Genomic DNA, 24,084 nt, shown 5'->3' with positions numbered 1-24,084 from the left:
GTACTTTTGTGCAGCCCCATCTCATGGGTCTGTATTCTACTAAAATGTTAACCCATCTGAAATGAAATATCAACTTGGTAGATATTATGATGAAGAGGTCAAAAGTTCATAATTAAGAGGTCAAAAGGTCATAATTAAGAGTCAAGAGTGGAAGGGATGCAATGCATGTGTTGTGGCAAAAGGTATTTGATAATTGATTGAAGATGAGCACATTAGAGGTGCAGTCACATTCATCTAGTTTTGATTGGTTTTTGTGTTTTTAAAATGGAAGGTGCTTGTTAAAGGGGAAGTCTACCCTAATATTAAGTTGGTTATAATATATAGAAGCAGAAAATGAGAAAAACGGGTCACTGAAAGTTTGAGCAAAAACAGATAACAAATAAGAAAGTTATGAGTTGTTAAAGGTGCGATCAATCAAAAACAAATTGGCAACTCTGTGACGTGCATGTGAGCTCCTCTCCATATTTGCCCTGTACTAAACAAAAATGTTTAGGTCCCCAGCAGAAAATTCTCAATTATACATTCATCATTATACAAATGTTGCAAGCATGTTTTTATACAACCCCTGTACGAAACAAAATCTATTTCGACATCGATAACTAAGAAAATACAATTAAATTTTCTATACAAAGTAAATCGATTGGAGAGGACCTTGCAAGATTTGTCATAGTGTTGCCAATTTGTGTTTCATTGATAACAACTTCAAAAATTCATAATTTTCCTATTGGATATTGCTCAAACTTTCACAAATTTGCTCCTCTCATTTTTCTGCTTTTTATTAAAATCAACTTCATATCAGGGTGGACTTCCACTTTAATATGTCTGGCCCAACACTAACAGGAGACCAAGGGGGCGTTTCACAAAACTTGTCATCCAATGACAAATGACAGTTTTTGTTATAAGCTACTGAAATCCTTGCTTCTGATTGGTTATCAGCAGATTTGTCATTGATTTTTATCTTTTGTCATTGAAAAAAGGCTTGTGAAACGGGTCCCAGGACATGGGCTCCCCTAATTCTCTGTCCGGACCTGGGCATGTGCCCATCCCCAGCCCAATCGAATGGCAAACAAATAGGAAAGAAAAAGAGGGGCGAGCGAAGAGGAGAGATGAGGAAAAAGAACGAGAATATGAGAGTGAGATAGTGAAATTAAAGAGACTAGATTGCTCCAGGGAAAAAAATTACTATAAAAATTTCGGGGCTACTTTTCTAGCTTGCTTGCATGAAAATAACACTCTTTTATTTGTTTTGCATTGAACTCTATATACAATTTTGGGGCTCTTTTATGACTTAATTACCGGGGCTCTTTTGGGCGAGCCCCCGTGTATTGCTCGAAAATGGTATAAAGAATCTTAAAGGAACGTGCGTACGTGTGAATCTGACAACGGGAGGAAACATAATCAGTATTGTCTTAAATAAAATATTTTATTTGATGAGACATGACATGTGTAACAATGAGATTCACAAGTGATGGTGGGGGGGGGGGGGGTTATAGCATTCTCTATTGTATCGTCATCGTCATTATTGCTTTAACAATTATCAATTTTGAAAGCATAAATAAGCCAAACTGCTCTCGATTTCTCAACCGTTAGTTCGTAAACAAAGAATATAATTCATGCAGCATAAACCAACTCCAAATTTGTCAAGGACTTATAGCGACTCGTACCTTTACAGACTGATCCCTTTACAACTTAAAGGGGAAGTCCACCCTGAAATTAAGTTAGAAAAATGAGAGAAACAAGTCAGTGAAAGTTTGAGCAAATTCCGATTAAAAATAAGGAAGTTAGGATTTTTGAAGTTGTGATCAATCAAACACAAATTGGCAACTCTATGACGTATCATGCGAGCTCAACTTCCATTTGCTCAGTACTAAAAAAATCTAAAATTTTCATTTTCCCTCAAGAAAAATTTTAACCATACATGCACCCTAAATATAATAATTGCAAATATGTTTCTATACTCCCACTGCAAGGAACAAATATATATTCCGTCATCAATAACGAAGAAAACATGATTTTATGGAATATTATGCACAAAGCAAATGAAGGAGAGCTCGTATATTAAGTCACAGAGTTGCCAATTTGTATTTGATTGATCACAACTTCAATAATTCATAACTTTCTTATTTTCATTCAGAATTTGCTCAAACTTTCACTCACCTGATTTTCTTATTATTCTGCCTCTATCGAAACAAACTTATTTTGGGGGTGGACTTTCCCTTTAAGTGAGAATATTTATTTCCATTGTACAATATCAACATGATTATAAACAGAGGATCAAACCTGTAAAGCGGCTAGTAATTAAGCAATTTTGGGAACTTGGAAAGTGATTTGTTTTGGGATTTAATTTTTCAGCGTTTTTAAACAGGGGTGCCGCGAATGAAGTTTATTCATATTACAAATATATTTTGGAATGACGTCAACTTCATAACGCCAAAATGTATATTTTTGTATTTCAATATGATGAAATAACATAACGTGTCTACGGAAGCGTTAAAGTGCCATTCTACTTGACGACATGACGAGATATTCCATCTCGTCAAGTTGACTTAAGCGCCGCGAATGATGTTTATTCATATTACAAATATATTTTGGAATGACGTCAATTACTTCATAACGCCAAAATATATATTTTTGTATTTCAATATGATGAAATAACATAACGTGTCTACGGAAGCGTTAAAGTGCCATTCTACTTGACGACATGACGAGATATTCCATCTCGTCAAGTTGACTTAAGCGCCGCGAATGATGTTTATTCATATTACAAATATATTTTGGAATGACGTCAACTTCATAACGCCAAAATATATATTTTTGTATTTCAATATGAGGAAATAACATAACGTGTCTACGGAAGCGTTAAAGTGCCATTCTATTTGACGACATGACGAGATATTCCATCTTGACAAGTTGACTTAATATTCATATCATGTCGACGTGTAAAAATATTTAACTTTCCATGTCGACTTATCAACTTTTATTAGTCGACATGGCGAAATAAGTTATGTTGCCAAGTCGACTTCACAAAAAGTTCATGTCGTCATGGCGACATAAGTTATCTTGCCAAGTTGACTTCGCATAAAGCGTCGTCATGGCGACATAAATTATCTTACCAATTAAGTCGACTTCCCAAAAAGTATCTGTCGTCATGGCGAAATAAATTATCTTGACAAGTCGACTTCTCAGAAAGTATGTCGTCATGATGACATGAATTATCTTACCAAGTCGACTTCTCAGAAAATATGTCGTCATGATGACATGAATTATCTTACCAAGTCGACTTCCCAAAAAGTATATGTCGTCATGGCGAAATAAAAATATCTTGCCAAGTCGACTTCGTAAGAAGTACATGTTGTCATGGCGAGGTAAAATATCCTCATCCAGGCTGCTACGTCTGTCGGAAGCCATATTAGGGACTTTTAGATTCAGTGGACGAGTACACGACGTACGCCGACTGTTCATGCGTGCCAATGTACTTAACTGCCCATGTTGACTACAATTAGAAATCTTTTAGATTGCACTCGACAATATACATGCATGCAGGAAGTAACACTATGAACATCCGACGAAGAAAGAGGACAAAATATACAGTTCCTCATTCTATACCCTCAACAAAAGAACATCCCTTCACTGCTATTAATATGTAAAATGTGTAGAACAGGTGAATATGCATGTGACACCTGTTCTACACATTTTTACGTAGCAGGGAAGGGATGTTCCTTTGTCTACCTGAGGAACTGTATATTTTATGCGCACGCGGCATACCTTGACAAGCGCGTAGCCAGGATTTCATTTTAGGGGGCGGTAGTGAGCACGCAATTAAAGCGTGCGAATCGAGCGCGCGTAGCGCGCTCCCTAGGGGGTGGGTGCAGGGCCAGGGAGGGGGGAGTCCCCCCCCCCCCTCCCGCGCGAAGCGCGCAAGCTTTGAAAGAATTAGACGATTCGTTGTACCTTTCTCGACTTATAATCCTTGTCTGAATTCAGTCCGCCCCTCCTGCGCATAGCGCGGAAGCTTTGACGTATTATTAGACAAAGAAGACGATTCGTTGTACCTTTCTCGACCCTTAGTCCATATTTGTATTCAGTTCCCTCCCGCGCGAAGCGCAGAAGATTTGACGTTTCATTAATTTATTAGAGAAAGAATTAAGACGATTCGATGTACCGTTCTCGACTCATAATCCTTGTCTGAATTCAGTCCGCCCCTCCTGCGCATAGCGCGGAAGCTTTGACGTATTATTAGACAAAGAAGACGATTCGTTGTACCTTTCTCGACCCTTAATCCTTTTTTGTATTCAGTCCCCTCCCGCGCGAAGAGCAGAAGATTTGACGTTTCATTAATTTATTAGAGAAATTAGAAGACGATTCGATGTACCGTCCTCGACCGTCTTAATCCTATCCGAATTCTGTTTCATCCCCTCCTTTGAAGTTCCATTAAAGTATTAGAGAAAGAAGGCGACACGAAGTACCGTTCTCGACTCTTAATCCTTGTCTGAATTCAGTCCCCCCCCCCCCTCCTCCTGCGCGAAGTGCGGAAGATTCTACGTATTATTAGACAATTTAGACAATAATTATTAGACGATTCGTTGTACCTTTCCCGACCCTTAATCCGTATATCTGTATTCAGTACGTCCCCCTCTTTCGAAGCGTGTTTCATTAAATTATTAGAGAAAGAAGACGATTCGTTGTTCCGTTCTCGACTGTTTAACCTTAATTTGAACTCAATTTCTCCCTTTCCTCGCGAAGCGCGGAAGCTTTGAAGTTTCATTAAATTATTAGAAAAAGAAGACGATTCGTTGTACCGTTCTCGACTCCTTTTCCCTTTTTCTTCCTACGTCCTCTTACTTTTTTTCTTCTCTTTCTCTCTCTTTTTTTTTTGGGGGGGGGGGGCCAGCGTTTTGGGAGGTAACTTTTTTGTGAAGTGGACTTGGCAAGATAAGACATGTCGCCATGACGACATGAACTTTTTGTGAAGTCGACTTGGCAAGATAATTTATTTCGCCATGTTTGTGAAGTCGACTTGGCAAGATAAGACATACGTTGCCATGACGACATGAACTTTTTGTGAAGTCGACTTGGCAAGATAATTTATTTCGCCATGTCGACATTACTTTTTGGTTAGTAGTTGACTTGGCAAGATAATATATGTCGCCATGACGACATGTATGTTTTTAGAAGTCGACTTGGTAAGATAACTTAAGTCGCCATGACGACATGAACTTTTTGTGAAGTCGACTTGGCAAGATAATTTATTTCGCCATGTCGACTAATAAAAGTTGATAATTAAGTCGACATGGTAGGCCTAGGTTAAATATCTTTACATGTCGACATGATATGGATATTAAGTCGACTTGACAAGATGAAATATCTCGTCATGTCGTCAAGTAGAATGGAAGTTAAACGCTTCCGTACGTGGCCCTCGCCCGCATATTCATATCTAATTCTTATACCCCATGCAGTTGCAGTTTCCGTCAACCGATATGTGCAACATTTTCCTTTTCGTTTGGACGTTTTGAAGACACTAGAATTACAAGCCCTCGATCGGTCGCGTGCTTATTGGTCAGCCAGTTTCAAGGAGCGAATTCATGTGGATGCTGCGAATTAAAGCGACTTATTTCCATCTCTTTCACAAAATCGTTAATAAGACGAGTTTATTTGCTCCTTGTGAATTTCTCGGGATCAGAAATATTCATTACACTGCAGCCATGCCAAAAAGACAGGTAAGATATAAGAAAAAAAGTAAGAAATTACCGTAAAAAGACAACAAGAAATATAATTTATGGGACCATGCATACATATGCATTGTCTAAACATTGTCCCCATCGATAAAAAAAAGGGTTTAGATTCTATCACTCCTACAGTATTACAATGCACATGAGGTCTAACCGTAAACTGTATTGACCTCATAACCGTACTCGATTTAGCGCTAACTAAACAAATGGTACTAATCTTGGCATTATCGTGAAACGAGCCACTTTGGATTTGGTCTTTGTGTCACTCAAGCCAGGCCGAAGCTAAGGCGCTTGCGTAGCTGCTCGCTGCGGTTCTTTATGTGCAGTGCAGCGGCAACGCGCGGTCCATGCCTTGGCCCTGGCCTGATGCCAATGGCAATGCAATGGCTCAGCCCAGGGAATCTCAATTCTTTTCCTCGACTATGCAGATGAGATTTCCATGAAAGCTAAAAAGTACAAAACGATTGGCAAATTTTAGTTTTCTTAATCAATTTTGGTTAATTAGGTCTAGAGTAGTGGCTCCGGTCTGCGGCCGATCGGCGGGAACTGCCGATTCTTTTTTTATTGGAATACTCACAGAATACTTCAATACCCTCAATAAAGAGTCCATATACTTATTAGATAGAAGTTACAAATAACCTAACTGACCCACAGCGTGGTCAGCATTGACCACGTTTTGAAATGCTTCGAGTTCCCCGGTTTGCGGGCACGCATTACCGGTTTGCGGCACGCGTACGTCACAAAGCTAATATGCGCTACGTCACAATGAAAGCATGTACCAAATTACTACGGGTAACCCAAATTCTCATGTTTATCTGTTGCTACGGTAAATTTGTCAAGTTTTAATAGGGTGTCTGATCGCGCACCCGATGTTGTGTGCTAAAATTCTTCCCATAGAGATTACACGCATCCCTATGCAGCCTACGTGCATTGCGCGACCATGCAAAAAAAGTCAATTTTTTTTTTTCAAATCGAGATTCAAACCTTTATCAGTTGTGATCCTGAAGGTGATAATCAATGAATGAGGTGTCATATGAAAGAGCAGGTGAATTCCAATATTTCCAAAGGGGCGTAGCCCCCGAAATTCTAAAAATATCTTGGTCAAAACAGCAATTTAAACATTGTGTCCTGGCTAACTCTGAGGTTTGTCACTTTTGAGATATGACGCCCCGATCGATAAGTAGTCCCAGTCCTAAGGAACAATTCTATGTGATTATATTTTCGCTAGCCCCCAGGGATCACAACTGATAACAGTTTAAAAATACCCTTCTCGCTATTTGGTGGATCAGCTAATTAGGAGGCGTGCGCTCCGCTCAGTCCAAACCATGGTTACATCGCGTAACATCTCCGCGCACGAACGAAACCCCAAATTATAGTGACTGAAATTATGGTTGGCAATTCCCTCGATAAACCCGGAAGTGAATACACGTTATAGTCAATGGCAATATCGCGGACTGTCTCCGCGATATTGCCATTGACTATAACGTGCATTCACTTCCGGGTTTATTGTGCGACGAACGCCAACCATACTAGTCAATCGCACATGTCGCGGAGACAGCGTAGCTCAAGCTGCAAGTCGCGGATTGGCTTAGCAGCATGCGTACGATATGCATACGCTTGCATATCGCGCGATACAGCTGTTTGGCTAAATTTAGCAAAACAACATCACTCTGCGTGGACGTCTTTTTCGTCGATTTTGACCAAAATGATATGAATATACCAGCGTGTTGGAGGGGCTGTAACTTTTGATAGAAACATCGGTGAGACTTGAAATTTGAAATGTATTATTCTGATAACATTTTTTATTCAAATATCAAACAAAAATGGTGAAAAACGATCCCAAATTGAAAATTGAAAAATCGTTCAGACACCCTAGTTTTAAACAATTTCACCTTTTCCTCGAATGGATCATCCCATACGGGGGTACGTACTACTAGAAACTATCGGGTCATAGCGGGTACACACATCAGCACACACCATCATACACGATCCCGCATGTTATGTGTGTATTAACACCCCCCGCCGCAAACCAGAAAAAAAACGTAATTACGTGCCGGTTTGCGGCCACCCCATGCAACTGGCCATGCGGTGGCACAATCAAAATATCTGCGATAGGAGACAGACCACAGCCATCATACTTCCACAAAAACATCAAATTTCACCTCCAATCGGACAAATATCGGACAAATAGAGCTACAATATTGATCTAGTCATGCCTCGATCTCTTAACTTAAAAGTTAGCACCTGCTGGAATTTTCATCGGCGACTGGTGCCGTAGATTTCCGACATCGCTGACGGATACTCCGTACCGACAGGAGCACCTGCTACGGACGTTTTCGGCAAAGCAGAACTTACCGTGGAATCCACGGTAGGTTTCAATGATTATTATCGAGTGATATTCATTTTATTTTTAAAACAAATACCCCTGGCCGCAAACCGGGCGATGCCGCAAACAGGAGACTCTACTCTAGACTCTACTGGTAATAATTCTCTGGATTCTTCCCAAAGTAGGAAAATAGCCTGGCTTACTTAATGCCTTAAAAGCGAGAGAGAGAGAGAGAGAGAGAGAGAGAGAGAAAGAGATAGCATTTAATCCAGCAATATGATTTTCAGATAAATACATGAATGTTTTCCAGTTGAATTGCAAATCCAATATGGATCTAGGTTCTTAACCATGACTGCTATTGAAAGAAAATGCTCAGCACTCCACATTCCCAACCAGACATCGCTAAACGACGAATTACTTCTGCCTCAAAGCCGGTGAAATGGAACAAGGTTAGTCATCCGGAAAGAAAAATTTGAAGAAGTATTTAAACAATCTTGGATTGTTGTAACTGACCGTTCATTTTCCACTGTAAATAGTGGGATTTTGTCTGTGGAAGAACTTCTAACTAGAGATCACAAAACCATCGCTGCTTAGAAATTTGAAGCTCCGCTGTCTGGCTGTGAATGTGGAGAATGTTTGTGCAGTTTTTCAAAATCCAGATAGGAAGGGGAAAAGAGTTGGAAAAATCGAACAAAATCACACTGTTTCCATTGGAAAATGAACTTGTATAGTTGTACTCTTTGCTTTTAATATACTCTAATTTTTGTTGACCCAACGCTTGGTTTTAGCTTGGTCTAGAGTTGAGTTTTGCAAAGGCATTCAGTCTAAGGTCTAGTGGTGTTCCTTTGTTTTACATGAATTTAAAGTTTAAATAGTCCTCAGGTCAGGTTTAAATGTATACAATTGGTAGAATATGTGGTGATGGGGTGATGGGGGGGGGGGGGGGGATGGGCTTATGATTGTAGATGTAACTTGTTATTTATTTTTTACTATCTTTGCAGGGACCCCTGATCCAAAAGTTTCATATTTTTGGGTACCCCATACATTGTTGTTTAGTAGATCCATTGTTACTGATTGTAATTTCATTCATTACAGATTAACTTTTTAACCTAAATTATTATCTGATTCTAAGATAGATTAATTCTACAGTGTAGATGTAAAATGAATACACATATGAAACTATTTGTTGAATTTATAAATGATGTTTAATGTGTTAAGTGTTGGTACATTGTTTTTTTTTCTTGTCACTTATTACATGTATGTATACCGGTAGTATTTATTCTGCCTTCTTTTTTCAGTATGAAAAAAGAAATTGGCCGATTTTCCTCCAATAGCTCTAACACTAAACAAAAACAGTATACTACATTGTACTTGCAAAGGAATAAGGAAGTTTATTGTTACAATTTAAACAAGCACTTTCCATAGCCTGTTGGGCTTCTTTTTCTCTTCTCCTCTCCATACCCCTTTCTAATATTTCATTTTCGTAAAACAGTGAATAAAATCTAAAAGTATCTGGTGATACTTCAATTTTTGAAAGACTAGTTTTGTACAATGTACAAATAAAGGTACAGTGTAGTTCACTGTAGCTTGGACCTAATATTGGTAATTTTTTTTAAATATGTCACCGGTATCTTAATTATACTGAAAAAGTTTCAATTGTCAAAACAAATGCAATCATTTTAATATCCTTTTTCTTCCCATGAAATCATGGTCATGATGAATAAAGTATCCCTATTTTGAGAGTAACTGTTTTAAATTCCTTTTGCAGCATTCAATCGAGAAAGATGAGCTGCTTATAGCTGAGGTAGAGAAACACCCATTTCTCTACGAAAAACACAAAAGCTACAACCACACCATGAGGCAAGAGGGATGGGAAGAAATCGGTGCCATATTGGGCATCTCAGGTGAGTTAAAGATTAAGTTGAGTTGTGGTCCTGCGATTGCATCGTGAAAGAAACGTTGAATCGATCAGAAAAGGCTGATCGTCTAGCCTATAAGTGTCTAGACTATAGGTGTGTACTGCAAGGTTCTGGAATCATTAACTAGTTAACATGATAAGAAATTTGGCCCAGTCTTGGTAAAGTTACAAGCACTGTACACAGAAAGATGTTTATAGAACTTCATGAACATGTTGCATAAAAATCCGTCCTGAATGTTATGATGTTACATGACAAATTTAGAACAATTAAGGCATTTGAAGAGCGATGCTTTTCAGGGAACATTTTTTATCTGATGTTCTTCCACACTTGCATAATACAATGAAAACGCTCACCAATTATTATTCTTCCCAGAACTCAACCTTCTCTTTAAAGACACATCGGAGTGGGCCCTCATGGGGGGAATTCAACACCGTTGTTTGGGTGTTTATCCAATAACAGGTGTTGTCAATCACCAGGATTAGCCTTCAGTTTTATGACTAACAGGCATTACAGTATGTATTGCTTTGCATTTTCCCTTATCGCGAGACCCTGAGAGACTAGGGGGTATTTCTTGATAGGCTAATGGGTTTGCTGTGTACAGACTTGTGCACACATTAATGGTATTTCCACTAAGTCTGGTGTCAGCGAAATAGGGCCATGTGCACATGGAAACTGCTGACCCACTCCCTGTAAGGCAGTTCTAGTCACTTTAGTTTTTTCTTCCAAACCCTGAAATCTCTCATTTTTTTGAACCCCCAAATGACAACGTTTAGATAGAAAACCTTTGATGGATGTGTGTACAAGTCTAAAATGGTCTGGCAACGATGTCCTTCTGGTCGCTCAATGTCCCATACCAACTGAATTCTCTACCTCAACCCTGGACCAACACTATACCTTAACCTAACCCTTGACCTTAACCAAACCGCAAAACCCAATTGCAAGCAACCCTAACCGTATCCCTTTATTTAAAAAACAAAACAAACCTGGAGCAGTTTTAAGTTCTAAGGCTTTTTAACAACTTACCATAAATGTAATGCTGTTAGAGTGTTAGTCTAGGTTGTTCTTTTCCTTGTTATCTTACTTTTTGTTCCATTGTCTTGAGCATTTTATAACCTAAATGCGTGGTGAATACTCATCATCATAATTATTATTATTCAACATTTTGCCATTATCATCACAGACCTAGACGCTAAGCTTCGGTGGATAAATATCCGAGATTGCTTCAGTAGATGCCTCAAGAAGAAGAAGGCGGATCCCAGAGGAGACAGCTCCTATCGCTATCACTACAAGTACGCCAGCCAGCTAGAGTTCATGCTTCCACACCTCGCCCATGGCGAGTAAGTTATGGTTCAGGATTTCTTTGTACAGTCAAATCTGTCTATAGCGACCACCCAAGGGAAACACAAAAAGTGGCCTTTGTAGACAGGTGGTCTTTGTTTGTAGACAGGTTCCTTTAGTACATGATTTAATGAGAAACCATTTTCAAGCGAAACAACAAATGTGGCCTTTGTAGACAGGTGGTCACTAAAGCAGGTTTGACTGTATATTGAAAAATTTCTCCCTAAAATAGTTTTGCATATCAATTCTAAAGATCTAAAATGGACTGTACACACATACAATTGGAATTGGTTCAATGAGTTTCGGCCCGCGTTTAAAAAAAAAAAAAAAAAATTGAAGGTGGGTTTTTGGTTAAGTTTTTGTTTGTGTTTATAGGTACATGTAGTTGCCTAGCAACTTCTGACAAAACCCTGGAATGTGAGAAAAAAGTTTATATGCCCCTAATATTAGAGATGGAATTGTGGATGGGGTTATGGTTTGGATTAGGATTAGGATTTGGATCAGGGTTAGGAATGGAGTAAACATTTGGATTAGGATTAGGAATACGGTTAGGATTTGGATCAGGATTAGGGTTTGGAATAGGGTTAGGATTTTGATGAGGAATAGTGTTAGGAATGGGGTTAAGATTTGAATTAGGATTATGGTTAGGATTTGGATTTGGATCAGAAAAAGGTTTAGGATCAGGGTCAAGGGTAGGATTATAATGTTGGGTCATAGTCAAGGTTAGGATTAGGATTAGGGTTAGGATTAAGATTACTTAGGGATGGTGTATTATGCAGTTGCTCCCTTAATTGAACTGCTTGAGGATTGCAGAGCATGGTTGGGAAACGTCAAGGCCCATTGACTCGTCTGTGTGCCTGTGTGGACATGTCTTTCAAGTGGTGTACTCGTATGGCGCTGTGCCTTTATTTATACGCTCAATATTAATATGATATTGGATGGCTTTGAGTGTGATACAAGAATATATTGCTCGAGCTATGACAGTATTGGACGAGTCAAATATTTTCTTAGCGAGAGCAATTTATTCTTGTATCACACAAAAACAAAGCCATACAATATTATTATTATTATCTATATCATTCTGAATAGCGAAATAAAAAAATTTGAGTTACCTCTGTAAATATGGCTTTGTTTTCGTACGATATCGATATGATATCTATTTCAATAGTTGAAGTTTCCGGATGACTGAGCAATACGAAAACAATATTGGTCTGTCATCCAGGTACTGCGCTAAAGATATTGAATACGCTGATTTATGTACCACTTGGAAGCCTTATATTGATAATAATGATCCTTATGCTCTTAATCTGTGTCATGAAGGTCTTCGGTGACGGAAGACGGAGAGCAACATTTCAAAGACGACGGAGAGGGAAGCGAAGTCGACGATGATTACCCCCACCCCACCCAGATTCTGTCTGCCACGCCCGTCCCTTACCACCATGTACCCGACAAGAGGAGAAAGCTCCCAGATCAGGACGAAAAGGAAACGATGGGATACCTATTCTCAAACAACAGTGCCCCGCGAGAGGATGCATTAGACACCTTTTTCAAGTCGATCTGTTCGACAGTGAGGACACTTCCGCCCATAGCCCAGGCCCAGCTGCGATTTCAAATCACGGAACTGGTCTTCAAGTCTGAAATGAACTACCTGACAAATGACAATGAAAATGACATTGGTCTTTCAGTCTGAAATGAACTACTAGTACCTGACAAATGAAAATGATAAAGACAATTGATGATGTATTTTTTGTTGAAGGAACTGCTTTCTATATTTGTGACTGTACCATAGTAATGTGATAGTATCGACCATGCAGGAAGAGAAATACCAAGGGTTGATATCTTCCCCCTCTTCTTCCTCACTTCCTCCTCTTTCCCTCTCCTCTCCTCTCCCTACCCCCTCCCCCTCCCCTCCCCTCTTCTCATCCCCCTTCCCTTCTCTCTCCATCTTCGCTCCCCTTCCCTTCCTCCTCCCCTTCCCTCCCCTCCCTTTTCTTCCCTCTTCCCCCTTCCCTTCCCTCCCTCTTCATCTCTCCCCTCCCCTCCACCCCACCACAGAATAGAGACCATGAAAATGAAAATTAACGATTCACATTGTGATGTAACTGCTTAAAGAGCAAGTACACGTATATGCTTGGAGAAAAACAAACTAGGGGAAATTATTACTCTAAAACCCCTCCGAGGGACTAGTCTATGAGGATGAATGCCTTATCAGAGGGCACTAGCACATCAAGTATTTTAAAATTAATGTGTACCAATTACTTTAAAATATCTCGCTCAGTATGTTAGGGGTTCCAGAGATGCCAACCAGTACGATTTTATCGTATATAGTACGAAAATATGAGTGAAATACGATTATACGATATCACCTCTGGAAATACGATTTTTCATCTTTCAACAACAAAAAAACAGCGGAATCGCATAGAAACATGTACATGTAAACCCCCGCAACCCCATCAAAAACTTTGTTTTACAATTTTCTCATTAAATGTTAATGAAGGAGTAAACATTTTACTTGACCGTTCTTACCAGTAAATATTTTGCTGAAATTTTATTGTTGGCATCTCTGTCAAGTCCTGACAATGCTAGGAAAATGTTTTCACACAATTTCCTACACAGAAAAAAAATCTTAAATTTCACTTTGATACTTGAAAGGCTAATGTGAAATATCTGTATCTGACTTATGTAAAAATGATGCACTGGCTGGAATGCTCCCCAGGGAGTGAATAATGTGCATACATTGTGTGCGGGTAAGCCTGAATCCGATGACCGGGGTAATAATATGATTGTAGGGCCCTCAGGGAAAACAGTATGAATACTGATGAGGCTACCCTGGGTAAACAAGACATATTATTAATATTATTATTATTATATACATTGTAAAACATATATAATATTTTGAGCATATCAGCTGGTATAGATAAATTGTTTTTTTGTTTTTTTAATAATCATTTTGTTCAATCAGCTTTTCCTGCCTTTTTAATAATATTGTATTTGACAATGGGGAAATAATGTACATAAACAAGCATAGCAAGTACCGGTAGCAGTTGCTTGTCCTTGCATCTGCTTGAATCTGGAAAGGAGCAATTGCTTGCAAGCCAAAGGTTTTTCTAGCTCCAAAACGCATGCATAAAAAGAAACAATTTGCTTGTTCTTATAAGCATTTGCTGATGTATTTCTAGCTCCGGCATACCAGCTTGAGCTCTTGCTTAATCAGGACGTTCACGTTTAAAGGTATAGACCAGTTTTAAAAAATGAAATCAAAGCTCTCTTATTACCAATCATGTGAAAGAATATGTTTAGACTATGACGCGATGATAAAAATTTTGCCGGGAAACCCCCTACTAATTGATATATTTGTAAATCATCATATCTATCCGGCCTGGATAGATATCGCGCAGTCCCATATACATCTTTCTGTGTAGAGTGCTTGTAACTTTACCAAGACTGGGCCAAATTTCTTATCATTTTGATGATTCCAGAACCTTGCAGTACACACCAATACTTATATATGCTAGATGATTAACCTTTTCTGATCGATTCCACAACGTTTCTTTCACAATGCAATCGCATGACCAGAACTCAACTTTATCTTTCAGTATCATGTTTATGCTTGTAAGAGAAACGGGCCAAAGTTGCACAGGAGTAGAATAAATCGAGAAGAAATTGCTCCAAAAACCTTTTGAAAACTATTCGGCGTGACATCACTATTGTTAAAACCGTATTCAATTGCTTGCTGAAGACAAGCCAAGGCATTGAGCACAAGCCAAATGTTATATGCACACGGTTTAAAGCAACTGCTCGAGCTTCATCTTTTGCTTGACAGGGAATCACCTTTTTTTATATGCGTATGATCCATTGTAACCTTTTTATTTCAAACCATGTCCCGACAAAATCAGACAGTACACTGATGAGAACATTAGGGAAAGAAAACAACTTTATTAAATGACTGCCATTGAGCGACAAGTTTATTAATAGATTGGGTATTGAGAGAAGAAACATTTTTGGGGGTCTTCAATTAACTCTGTACAAGCTATACAACTCATTTGTACTTCTTAAACAGCAATTTGGCATGTTTGTTATATTCTCGATTTATAGTTGTGAGATCTTTTCTTGTATATACATGTAGTAATAATACATCTTTTATAATTTTATATATAGTTGTACATTGTTTTGTACCTATGAAATTGTACATAATTATTGCACCATTTTGACAAGCATTATACATGTAGCATGCATGTACTCTTGAAAATAAAAAGGAGCTTTTTAATAAAGCTGTTTCGAAATATATCAGGATTCTTGATGCATTTTGTTTCCTTTTGTTGTACGTGATTTCAGCTGACAAATCAACATCCAAATCTCTCATTCTATCTTTGTCTGCTTTCTCTTGTTTAAGACCCCAGTCACGTGATGATGATGATGATGCTGTTTTCATGATATTCCCCTGGAGATGTCACTTCATAGTGTCTTTGTGTATGCATGAAAGTTGGAAATATTGTGAAAGAAGGGGCATTTTTTAGAGAGGGGGGGGGGGGGGGGGGAGGGAGCGGGAATATAAAATGTTTATAGATTTGGGAGAGAAAAAAGAAGAGAAGAGTCTCTTTTTATTCTATAAGCAAGAAATTTCACAACAAAGGTTCATATATAGTGTACATGTATTTCAAACAGAAATAAGGTACTTTCTGGGAATTCGTACTTCGTAAGCCCAAATTAGGGTTTTATTTAGAGTATATTTTATACATTTACCTGTTTTTAGGCATAGAGGGGTCAAAGGTTTTTGAAAATTCTGTAAAATCTCCCTACAGGGGGTCATTTTGGACTCTGTTATGAATCGAGCGTTGCACCTTTACATATGAAGTGATACCATCAGTGATATTCCCAAATTAAACACAACCACAAAAACCTAGCAAGTTCTTTTCTGAGCAACTCCTCGAAATTTCTGAACTGCAATGTTGTGAATAAATTAACCTAGAAGGGACTGCCTTTGTATACTATGAAAATGAACCAATGTGAAAGTTTTATGTGGAAATAGGGATTCCATATTTTACAACACATTGCCAATTTAGAGACTTTACTGATTAGTTGCAATTAAAATCGCTCTTATGCATTTTAACACAAAGGTCACATAAGAACTAAAGGCAACATCCCCTCTTGATGAATTTATTCAAAACTGCAGTTTAGACATTATGAGGATCGATGTTGACTTACCTTATTGTTGTGTTTAGATAGAGATGATGATGACAATTCCAGAGATGTTCTGATTGGAATTCAGGCTCGGTTTGAAATATATGTCAAAACAAATTTGATGACCAGTGTAATAAGGATTAAAGGGTGCTAAAAATGATTTCACTTCGAAAAGTGTCACATTATTGGAGTTACATGGTAATATCAGAACTTCCCTAAGTAGTTTTCATGAGATTTGAAGTCTCATTAATTATATTATTCTTATTTGTATCCTGTATGTCTATTCAGGACAAATAAAATATATACATATGTTTACATGTATGATTGTATATATTATGCAATGGCATTACTATTTCATTTTCAGAAAAACGAAGAAGCAAGCAATGGGGAGGAAGTTGTTGCTGAGAAGAAAGCCAAGCCAGAGGTACCGGTAATAAACTTTCTTCTTTTTTTTTGTGGAAGGGAAATTGAACAAGAAAGGAATTGACAAAATTGTTCTTCCACATGTACTAACAATGAATTGATCTAAATTTGCCACACTCCACCCAGGTGAAGTAAATGGGGACCGGTAGGAAGAAATTCCTTGAATGCTGCGAGCACTGAAATCGGTAGCCTAGCAGAGCCGGGGTGATATTGGAGCGCTTTGAGCACCTTGCAGGGTGGATATGTGTGCTATATAAATATCCAATAATATTATTATTATTATTATAAAATGGCATTAAATCAAGTACACTGTGTTATGTGATTGAAAGCGGCTCCATTTTCTGATGAGTCGGAGTGAAATGCGGTATACGTTCCCCCTGTACATATGTAAATGTATTTCGAAATATGCATGATATTTAAGACAAATCTAACTTGTACATGAAGATTTCCTTTGAAACAGCATAGGGAGAGAAGTATATTGTTTCTTCAGGCTCAAAAGCATTCAGTAACCTTCAAAGTATTTTGCCCCACTCTGAAGTCGAGCACCTTCATTCTAGAAGTAGTCAACCGAAGAATCAAAAGTATTTTGAATTGATGCAAAATTCATATCATTGCGAGAGGGAAGCCTTACTCATCAAATATAACAACTTCCCTCTTCAAAACATGTTTGGGGCCCAATTAATCATCCCTCGAAAATTTTGAGATCCAGATTTTCTGCCTTCAGTGGTCCTCCGTAGAGCGTCAAGATTTGTGACGTCACATGCGAGACACAGCTAGCCACAAAATTGCTTTTTTACGCCTTTCCAAGATATCTTTATGTTTTTTCAGCAAATTATCTGTGTTTTTCAAGAATAAATCTTTCCATCCATATATAATTTGTCAATAATTATCAGTTGTCGTGAATTTTCCTTGGGTAACTAAATTAATGATGTCATTTTCCAATCTCTTATCTGAAAGTCTCTCTTGGTAGAGTTCACACTACCAACTACATGTATGTTCGATTTTCAATTGAATCCTTTTCTGTCCAATCTTCCGCAGGTTGCAGAAGAACCAAAGGAAGAAGTTTACACCACCGACAGGAAATCAGAATCAGGAGAGTAAGTTTCTATAAACCAAAATTAAGATAAAAACAGTTTGAAAATCGTTGAGTAGGACTCTCCTCAACAAGTGTTGTGTGAGGACCTCCCGATAAAGCAACAGCCCGCAAAATTTCCAAATGGTTCACAGAATCGACATCTCAAAAGACCACAAGTCCTTTTTTGGAAGGGGGTCCAAATTCAAAATGTGAAAGTCTGTGTGTATGAGCATTATGCAAAAATCTTGAAACTTTAGGGGTCCTGACTGTAGAAATTGGGTGCCCCTTTTCTCGGTCCCCTGTTAATGTCAAGCCTTGTAGTATGGTTTTGTAATGTATGTAAACGACTAATTTTTGTTGTGTGAATGAATTCTTATTAAAGTTTTGCTTTCCTCCCGTTTATTTTGTCAGAGCATGCAACTTGAAAATATCAGCCTGGAATGTTGGAGGAATGAAAGCATGGATCAAGGTATGTGTAAATCAGTGTCCTTTACGGTTAACCCTTCCAGTGCCATGAGCTGTTTAAATCACCAAACAGTGAAATCATACCTAGTATTAGTGGATAAAGAACAACCGGCCCTTGAAACCAGTTTTGCATTTATGAAATGTTTCTCTTGCTTGTCAGATATTTCAGACGTTTACCCCTCGCCCTTTACCTCCCCCCTTTCCCTTATTCAGATTCTTTGATCTGCCCTTTGCACAAAAACTGGCTCTATGATATGTGTATATCTCGACCCTCTTTTTCTGACCTCTCTCTCTCGACCCTCATTTGTCAAATGCAGGTAAAAATGCCAGAAAACATGTTTCTTATATCTGACCTTAATGGCCCGAATTCACAAAGGAGGTTTAAATTTAACCCGTGCTTTAAATCCTCATTTACATAACCCATGGTTTAAAATTGGCGCAAATTAAGCATACCTTGCCTTGCACGCGTCTAATATTGGACCTCTGACTGTGTCACGCTTATTTTGTACTAATTTTAGACCATGAGTTATGTAAATGAAGATTTAAACCATGGGTTAAATTTAAACCTGCTTTGTGAATTTGGGCCTTTACCCCTGACATTTTTTGCATCTGACGTTTTTTATACCGACCCCAATTTGTCTCAACATTTTGATGAATGATATGTCTATGCAATGTTTATTTCTTTATCTTTGCTTTATTCTTTGCTATGCTATGCTTTAGAAAGGAGGGATAGATTACCTCACCAAGGAGTCGCCCGACATCTTCTTTGCCCAAGAGACCAAAATCGACGCCACCAAGCCCCCTCCCGAGGCAGACCTGGATGACTACCACATCACCTACAACGCCGCTGAGAAGAAGGGGTATTCGGGCGTGGCCCTCTTCTCCAAGAAGGAGCCCCTCAGTGTCACCAAGGGCATGGGTGAGTGGATACTCTCAGGGGGGGGGGGGGGTGTTTCACAAAACTTGTCATCAGTGACAAATGACAGTTTTTGTTATAAGCTACTGAAATCCTTGCTTCTGATTGGTTATCAGCAGATTTGTCACTGATTTTTGTCATTTGTTATTGAAGAAAGGCTTTGTGAAACGGGTCCCAGGTTACCACATCATGGCTGAATGAGGAATGAAGCAATATGAAGAAGATACCATGGTGAATTTTTTGGGAAAATTTCAGAAATTTCAAACATAGTTTTCCTTGAGGAGAGATGGAGATGCTTTTTTATGCCTCCTCTACAAAGTAGCCGGAGGCATTATGTTTTTCGGTTGTCCGTCTGTACGTCCCGTTCTTGTGATCGCTTTATAATCTCAAGAACTAATTGATGAATTACCGCCGAACTTGGGTCATGTACATGTATATATCTTACAGAGCCAATGAACTGATTAGATTTTGGGGTCACAGGGGTCGTTATGTGCGCGAAAATAGCTTGTGATCGCGTTGTCAATACTTACAGATGGATTACTATCAAACTCAGGACATGTATGTATCTTGCAGAGCCAATGAACTGCTTAGATTTTAGGGTCATGAGGTCAAAGTTCAAAGGGTCATACATGTATATAAAAATAGCTTATATTCACGATATTCTGAGAACCTTTTAATAGATTACAATCAAACTTCAATTTTAAAAATTGCTTTAGTTTTGGTTTGTAAAATTGCTCTATGGTGGAGGCGCAATGGTGTGCAGTCGAACATCCATTTAGATTCCTTTTAACCTTGAGCCTCGATAATTTGAAGGAAAAATTACAAATAATGTCTGCTTATAGATTTCATTTTTGCAGGTTCTTCTTATTTTAAAATGAGGGCTGGTCGATTTACGGTCCGAGGGTCAGTTGATGTATTTCTTTTAAATAGAGTGGGACGGGTATACCCCAGTATTCTTATGTTCATACTGCCTTTTTTCTTTACACAGGTATTGAAGAGCATGACAAAGAAGGACGTCTGATCACAGCCGAGTACGACTCGTTCTATTTTGTAGGAGTCTGTAAGTATTCAAATTTATTTGAGCGACATGTTTGAGGTTACACCATGTATTATTACGAGAGGGTACTAAGTTGGCCCTAAAAAGGACCAACTTGGCTCCATCTTGACATTTCAATAGGTTTTACCTCAATCTTCAGGATTGTCTTCAGACATTCAGGGGCCTTTTTAAAAGCCAACTTACCCTGTCAAAAGTAGAATACGTGGACCCCGTCTTATAAAGAGTTGATATCAATCGCAACTAATTTGCGATTGATATCAATCGCAACTTTGTATATAAAAGATAGGAGACTGCAAACTTGGGATTAATTGAAGGACTTGCGATTGATTTGGATCAATCGTAACTCTTTGTAAGACAGGACCCTGGTGTAACTGCAAATCTCGCTCAAATCTATTCTCACCATTGAAGCTTTTAAAGATTACATTATTTTAAAAATATTGATATCTTGGTGAAGAGAGCATTTGTTTGAGATAGTAGAACAAGATTTTATTCATTCTGGTAATGCATTTGCACTGTACCTTGCTACCCTCCTGGTGCATGGAGAAAGTATTTTGAAATCATTTTGAGGATTGTCAATATCCCCTCCTGAGAGTTAGATTCACTCCATACTCCATACGAGGATTGTTGAGCTCTTTCATCAGAGCTCTCCTATTCAACAAACACCTTTTCTTTTTAATTTGTCTCTTTGTTTATACAGATGTTCCCAATTCTAGCAGAAAGCTTGTCAGGTAATTATCACTTTAATTCTAAATCATAGACAATTGTCCATGTTAAGATATTTCGTGTCCCAGTTTGTAAGGTGTTTTGCTTGCAAGATAATCTGTATTGTGTGATAATCTTTTGTAGCCAATAATGCATTGTCTGATTTTTAGCATACTGGTATATGGCATGATTGTCATCACTATCATAATCTTTGCCAGCATCTTTGATATCATCTTCTTCATCAACCATCATCACTCCATAATCTGCAATGCCATCATCACTATCATCATCATCTTCACTTTCATCATTGTCATTTCCACCACCGCCACCACCAACAACCACGCCCTCACAACATCCATCACCACCCCACTACCACAAACACAAACAACCATGCCCTCACAACATCCATTACCCCCCCCCCTCCATCCATTACCACCCACCCCCTCACAACATCCATCACCACACCACTACCACCATCACCAGTACCACCGTCACCAATACCAACACCATCGTCACCACCCCACTACCATCACCAACACCATTACAACATCCGTCACCACCCCACTACCATCACCACCCAACCACCACCCAACTTCCACCACCACCACCACCATTACCATTACCAAGACCATTTCAACATCCATCACAACACCCACTGCCACCACAACAACTATCATCCCACCACCATCAACATTGCCACCACCTACCCACCCACCAATACCATCGATATGCTCCTTGTAATCAATCGTGTTAATACACTACATGTATCTTGATCACTACGCAGGCTAGATTATAGACAAGAGTGGGACAAAGATTTCCATGCCTATCTCAAGAAGCTTGATGAGAAGAAACCGGTAATCTGCTGTGGCGATATGAATGTCGCACATGAGGAGATAGGTAAGTGACAGAAGGATGCGAGTCGGTGCTCGACAGCACTTGAACACTGACTGCAATGTTTATTGCAATATTGAATGCCCAGTGCAAGAGGTAAAACTGTCAGAACTGACAAAATTGGACTCATAATAAAGTACAAATTATTTTATGAATATAGTACTTAAAGAATTCACTGGAATCCAACATTGATATAGCATCAAGAATATAATTTTGTAAAACTTCATTTTCTCCTTGCTTCGCAAAGACTAAGATCAGCTTTAAGTTGGACTTAAATATGGCAGGCCGTTCATGCCACTGTTTGCTCTCACCATTTACTGGCATTGGTCTATCAAGGGCCCGGCCCCTCCACTCAGGTTTCAAAATGACCGCATGCGTGTTGCCAAAATGTCCTTTTCGTAACAAAAGAAAAAGGTCGAGCCGTATTGACTTTACACACCGGACTTTTGCTGAAAAGGGGGGGTGCGGAAAAAGGCTCGTATACAAAAGAAAAAGGTCGAGCCGTATTGACTTTACACACCGGACTTTTGCTGAAAAGGGGGGGTCGGTTGGAACACGCATATGCGTACCCTAAATAACACTGAGTGGGGGGGCCGGGATCAAGGGATGTACAAATCATGGTCACGAATCTACATTTTTTGATAGTTCATTATTGAAGGAAAAACTAATATCTAAAGATCATAATGGTGAGAGCAAACAGTGAAACACTCCCCTGTTGTGCTAACCATCTCCAAACTGACGAATTGCCAACCCTTGTCATTATCGTTAATGACTTGAGTGGGAGTTTTCACTATTTGTTCATCTCGTTTATTTCCTCCCCAGACTTGAAAAATCCAAAGAGCAATCGCAACAAGACGCCAGGCTTCACCGACCAAGAGAGGGAGGGCTTCACCTCGCTTCTCGACATGGGGTTCGTGGATTCTTTCCGTCACCTTTACCCGGAAGAAGCGGATGCTTACTCCTTCTGGACCTACATGGGTAACTGCAGAGCTAAGAATGTCGGCTGGTAGGTTTTTTTTTTTTTTTAATACCACAAGCATTTTTCACACACAATTTGGTACATCTACTAGTACCTGAAAAAATGTGCAGCAGCAGAATGAAACCCATTGTACTTGTACATGTAGATAAATGAGTAGTGTCAGTGAAATAAACCCCTCAAAAAAAGTTTGGAAACTTGAGTACCGGTATACATGCACTCATCCCGTGCAGGGCTCCAGTTTCCAGTGGGACGTGTTCATCGGTTCAATGGCTTCTATTGGTAAATCAATAATGATAAATGGCATGTACATGGCTACGTGTTGTATCATAAGAAAGCCTCTGACAAGATTTCAGGTTGTAAAGAACAACCTTTATTTAAAAGTTATTAATAAAATTTGATTATATTAGTGTACAGGTCGAGGGCAGTAAAGCACTGTTATATAATGTTTTAAGAGCACAGCTCTTACCATCTTCACAATCTCCCCCTTCTCTTTCACTCATTTAGGAGACTAGATTACGGCGTGATCTCCAAGGCTCTGGTACCCAAGCTGTGCGACAACCAGATGAGATTGCAGACATTCGGGAGCGACCACTGCCCCATGGTGGTCTCCCTGGCCATGTGATGACCCCCACGACCTTCCATGACCCTGCTGTGACCCTTCAGTGACCTTCCATTGCTATATGAGCCATCAGTATTCCTTCCACAACTCTGCTCTGAGCCTAGAGTGACTTTTCAGTGATCCCTCAATAAAGTGTCAATACTCTTTGGGAGCCCTGGGGCGTTTCACAAAGACTAAGATTGACTTTTATTTGGACTTAACTATGGCAGGCCAATCATGCCACTGGTTGCTCTCACCATTTACTGGCATTAGTCTCTCAAGGGATGTACAAATCATGGTCACATATCTACAGACTTTACATTTTTTGATAGTTCATTATTGAAGGAAAAAGTATCAAGTTATCTACATGTAAGGATCATAATGGCGAGAGAAAATAGTGGCATGAACGGCCTGCCATAGTTAAGTCCAACTTAAAGTCGATCTTAGTCTTCATGAAACACCTCCTGGAGTGTTTATATTTGCAT

General features: G+C 39.0%; 2 protein-coding genes across 3 annotated transcripts; both read left to right on the top strand.

Annotated features, from left to right (window-relative positions):
• Nucleotides 1-5,521: 5,521 nt before the first annotated feature.
• On the top strand, nucleotides 5,522-23,789 carry LOC584564 (DNA-(apurinic or apyrimidinic site) lyase). Of its 2 annotated transcripts, none has more exons than XM_030994118.1 (10): nucleotides 5,522-5,717; nucleotides 16,858-16,917; nucleotides 17,955-18,013; nucleotides 18,403-18,460; nucleotides 19,177-19,375; nucleotides 20,361-20,432; nucleotides 21,127-21,157; nucleotides 21,916-22,028; nucleotides 22,845-23,028; nucleotides 23,506-23,789. In XM_030994118.1, exons 1-10 carry the CDS (start codon nucleotides 5,583-5,585, stop codon nucleotides 23,621-23,623), a joined length of 1,029 nt encoding a protein of 342 aa, XP_030849978.1. In that variant the 5' UTR covers nucleotides 5,522-5,582; the 3' UTR covers nucleotides 23,624-23,789. The 2 variants fall into 2 exon arrangements, with proteins under 2 accessions (XP_030849978.1, XP_030849977.1); XM_030994117.1 differs by having other exon boundaries at nucleotides 16,858-16,923.
• On the top strand, nucleotides 8,306-13,233 carry LOC105444775 (transcription factor Adf-1). Its single transcript, XM_011679465.2, has 4 exons — nucleotides 8,306-8,504; nucleotides 9,824-9,959; nucleotides 11,155-11,311; nucleotides 12,633-13,233. The coding sequence occupies exons 1-4, from the start codon at nucleotides 8,424-8,426 to the stop codon at nucleotides 13,000-13,002; spliced, it is 744 nt and encodes a 247-aa protein (XP_011677767.2). The 5' UTR covers nucleotides 8,306-8,423; the 3' UTR covers nucleotides 13,003-13,233.
• Nucleotides 23,790-24,084: the final 295 nt, after the last annotated feature.

Source organism: Strongylocentrotus purpuratus, unplaced genomic scaffold (assembly GCF_000002235.5).
Source record: "Strongylocentrotus purpuratus isolate Spur 01 unplaced genomic scaffold, Spur_5.0 spur5_scaffold_21, whole genome shotgun sequence".
Lineage (NCBI taxonomy): Eukaryota > Metazoa > Echinodermata > Echinoidea > Camarodonta > Strongylocentrotidae > Strongylocentrotus > Strongylocentrotus purpuratus.
This window is presented reverse-complemented; position numbering and strand designations above follow the sequence as displayed.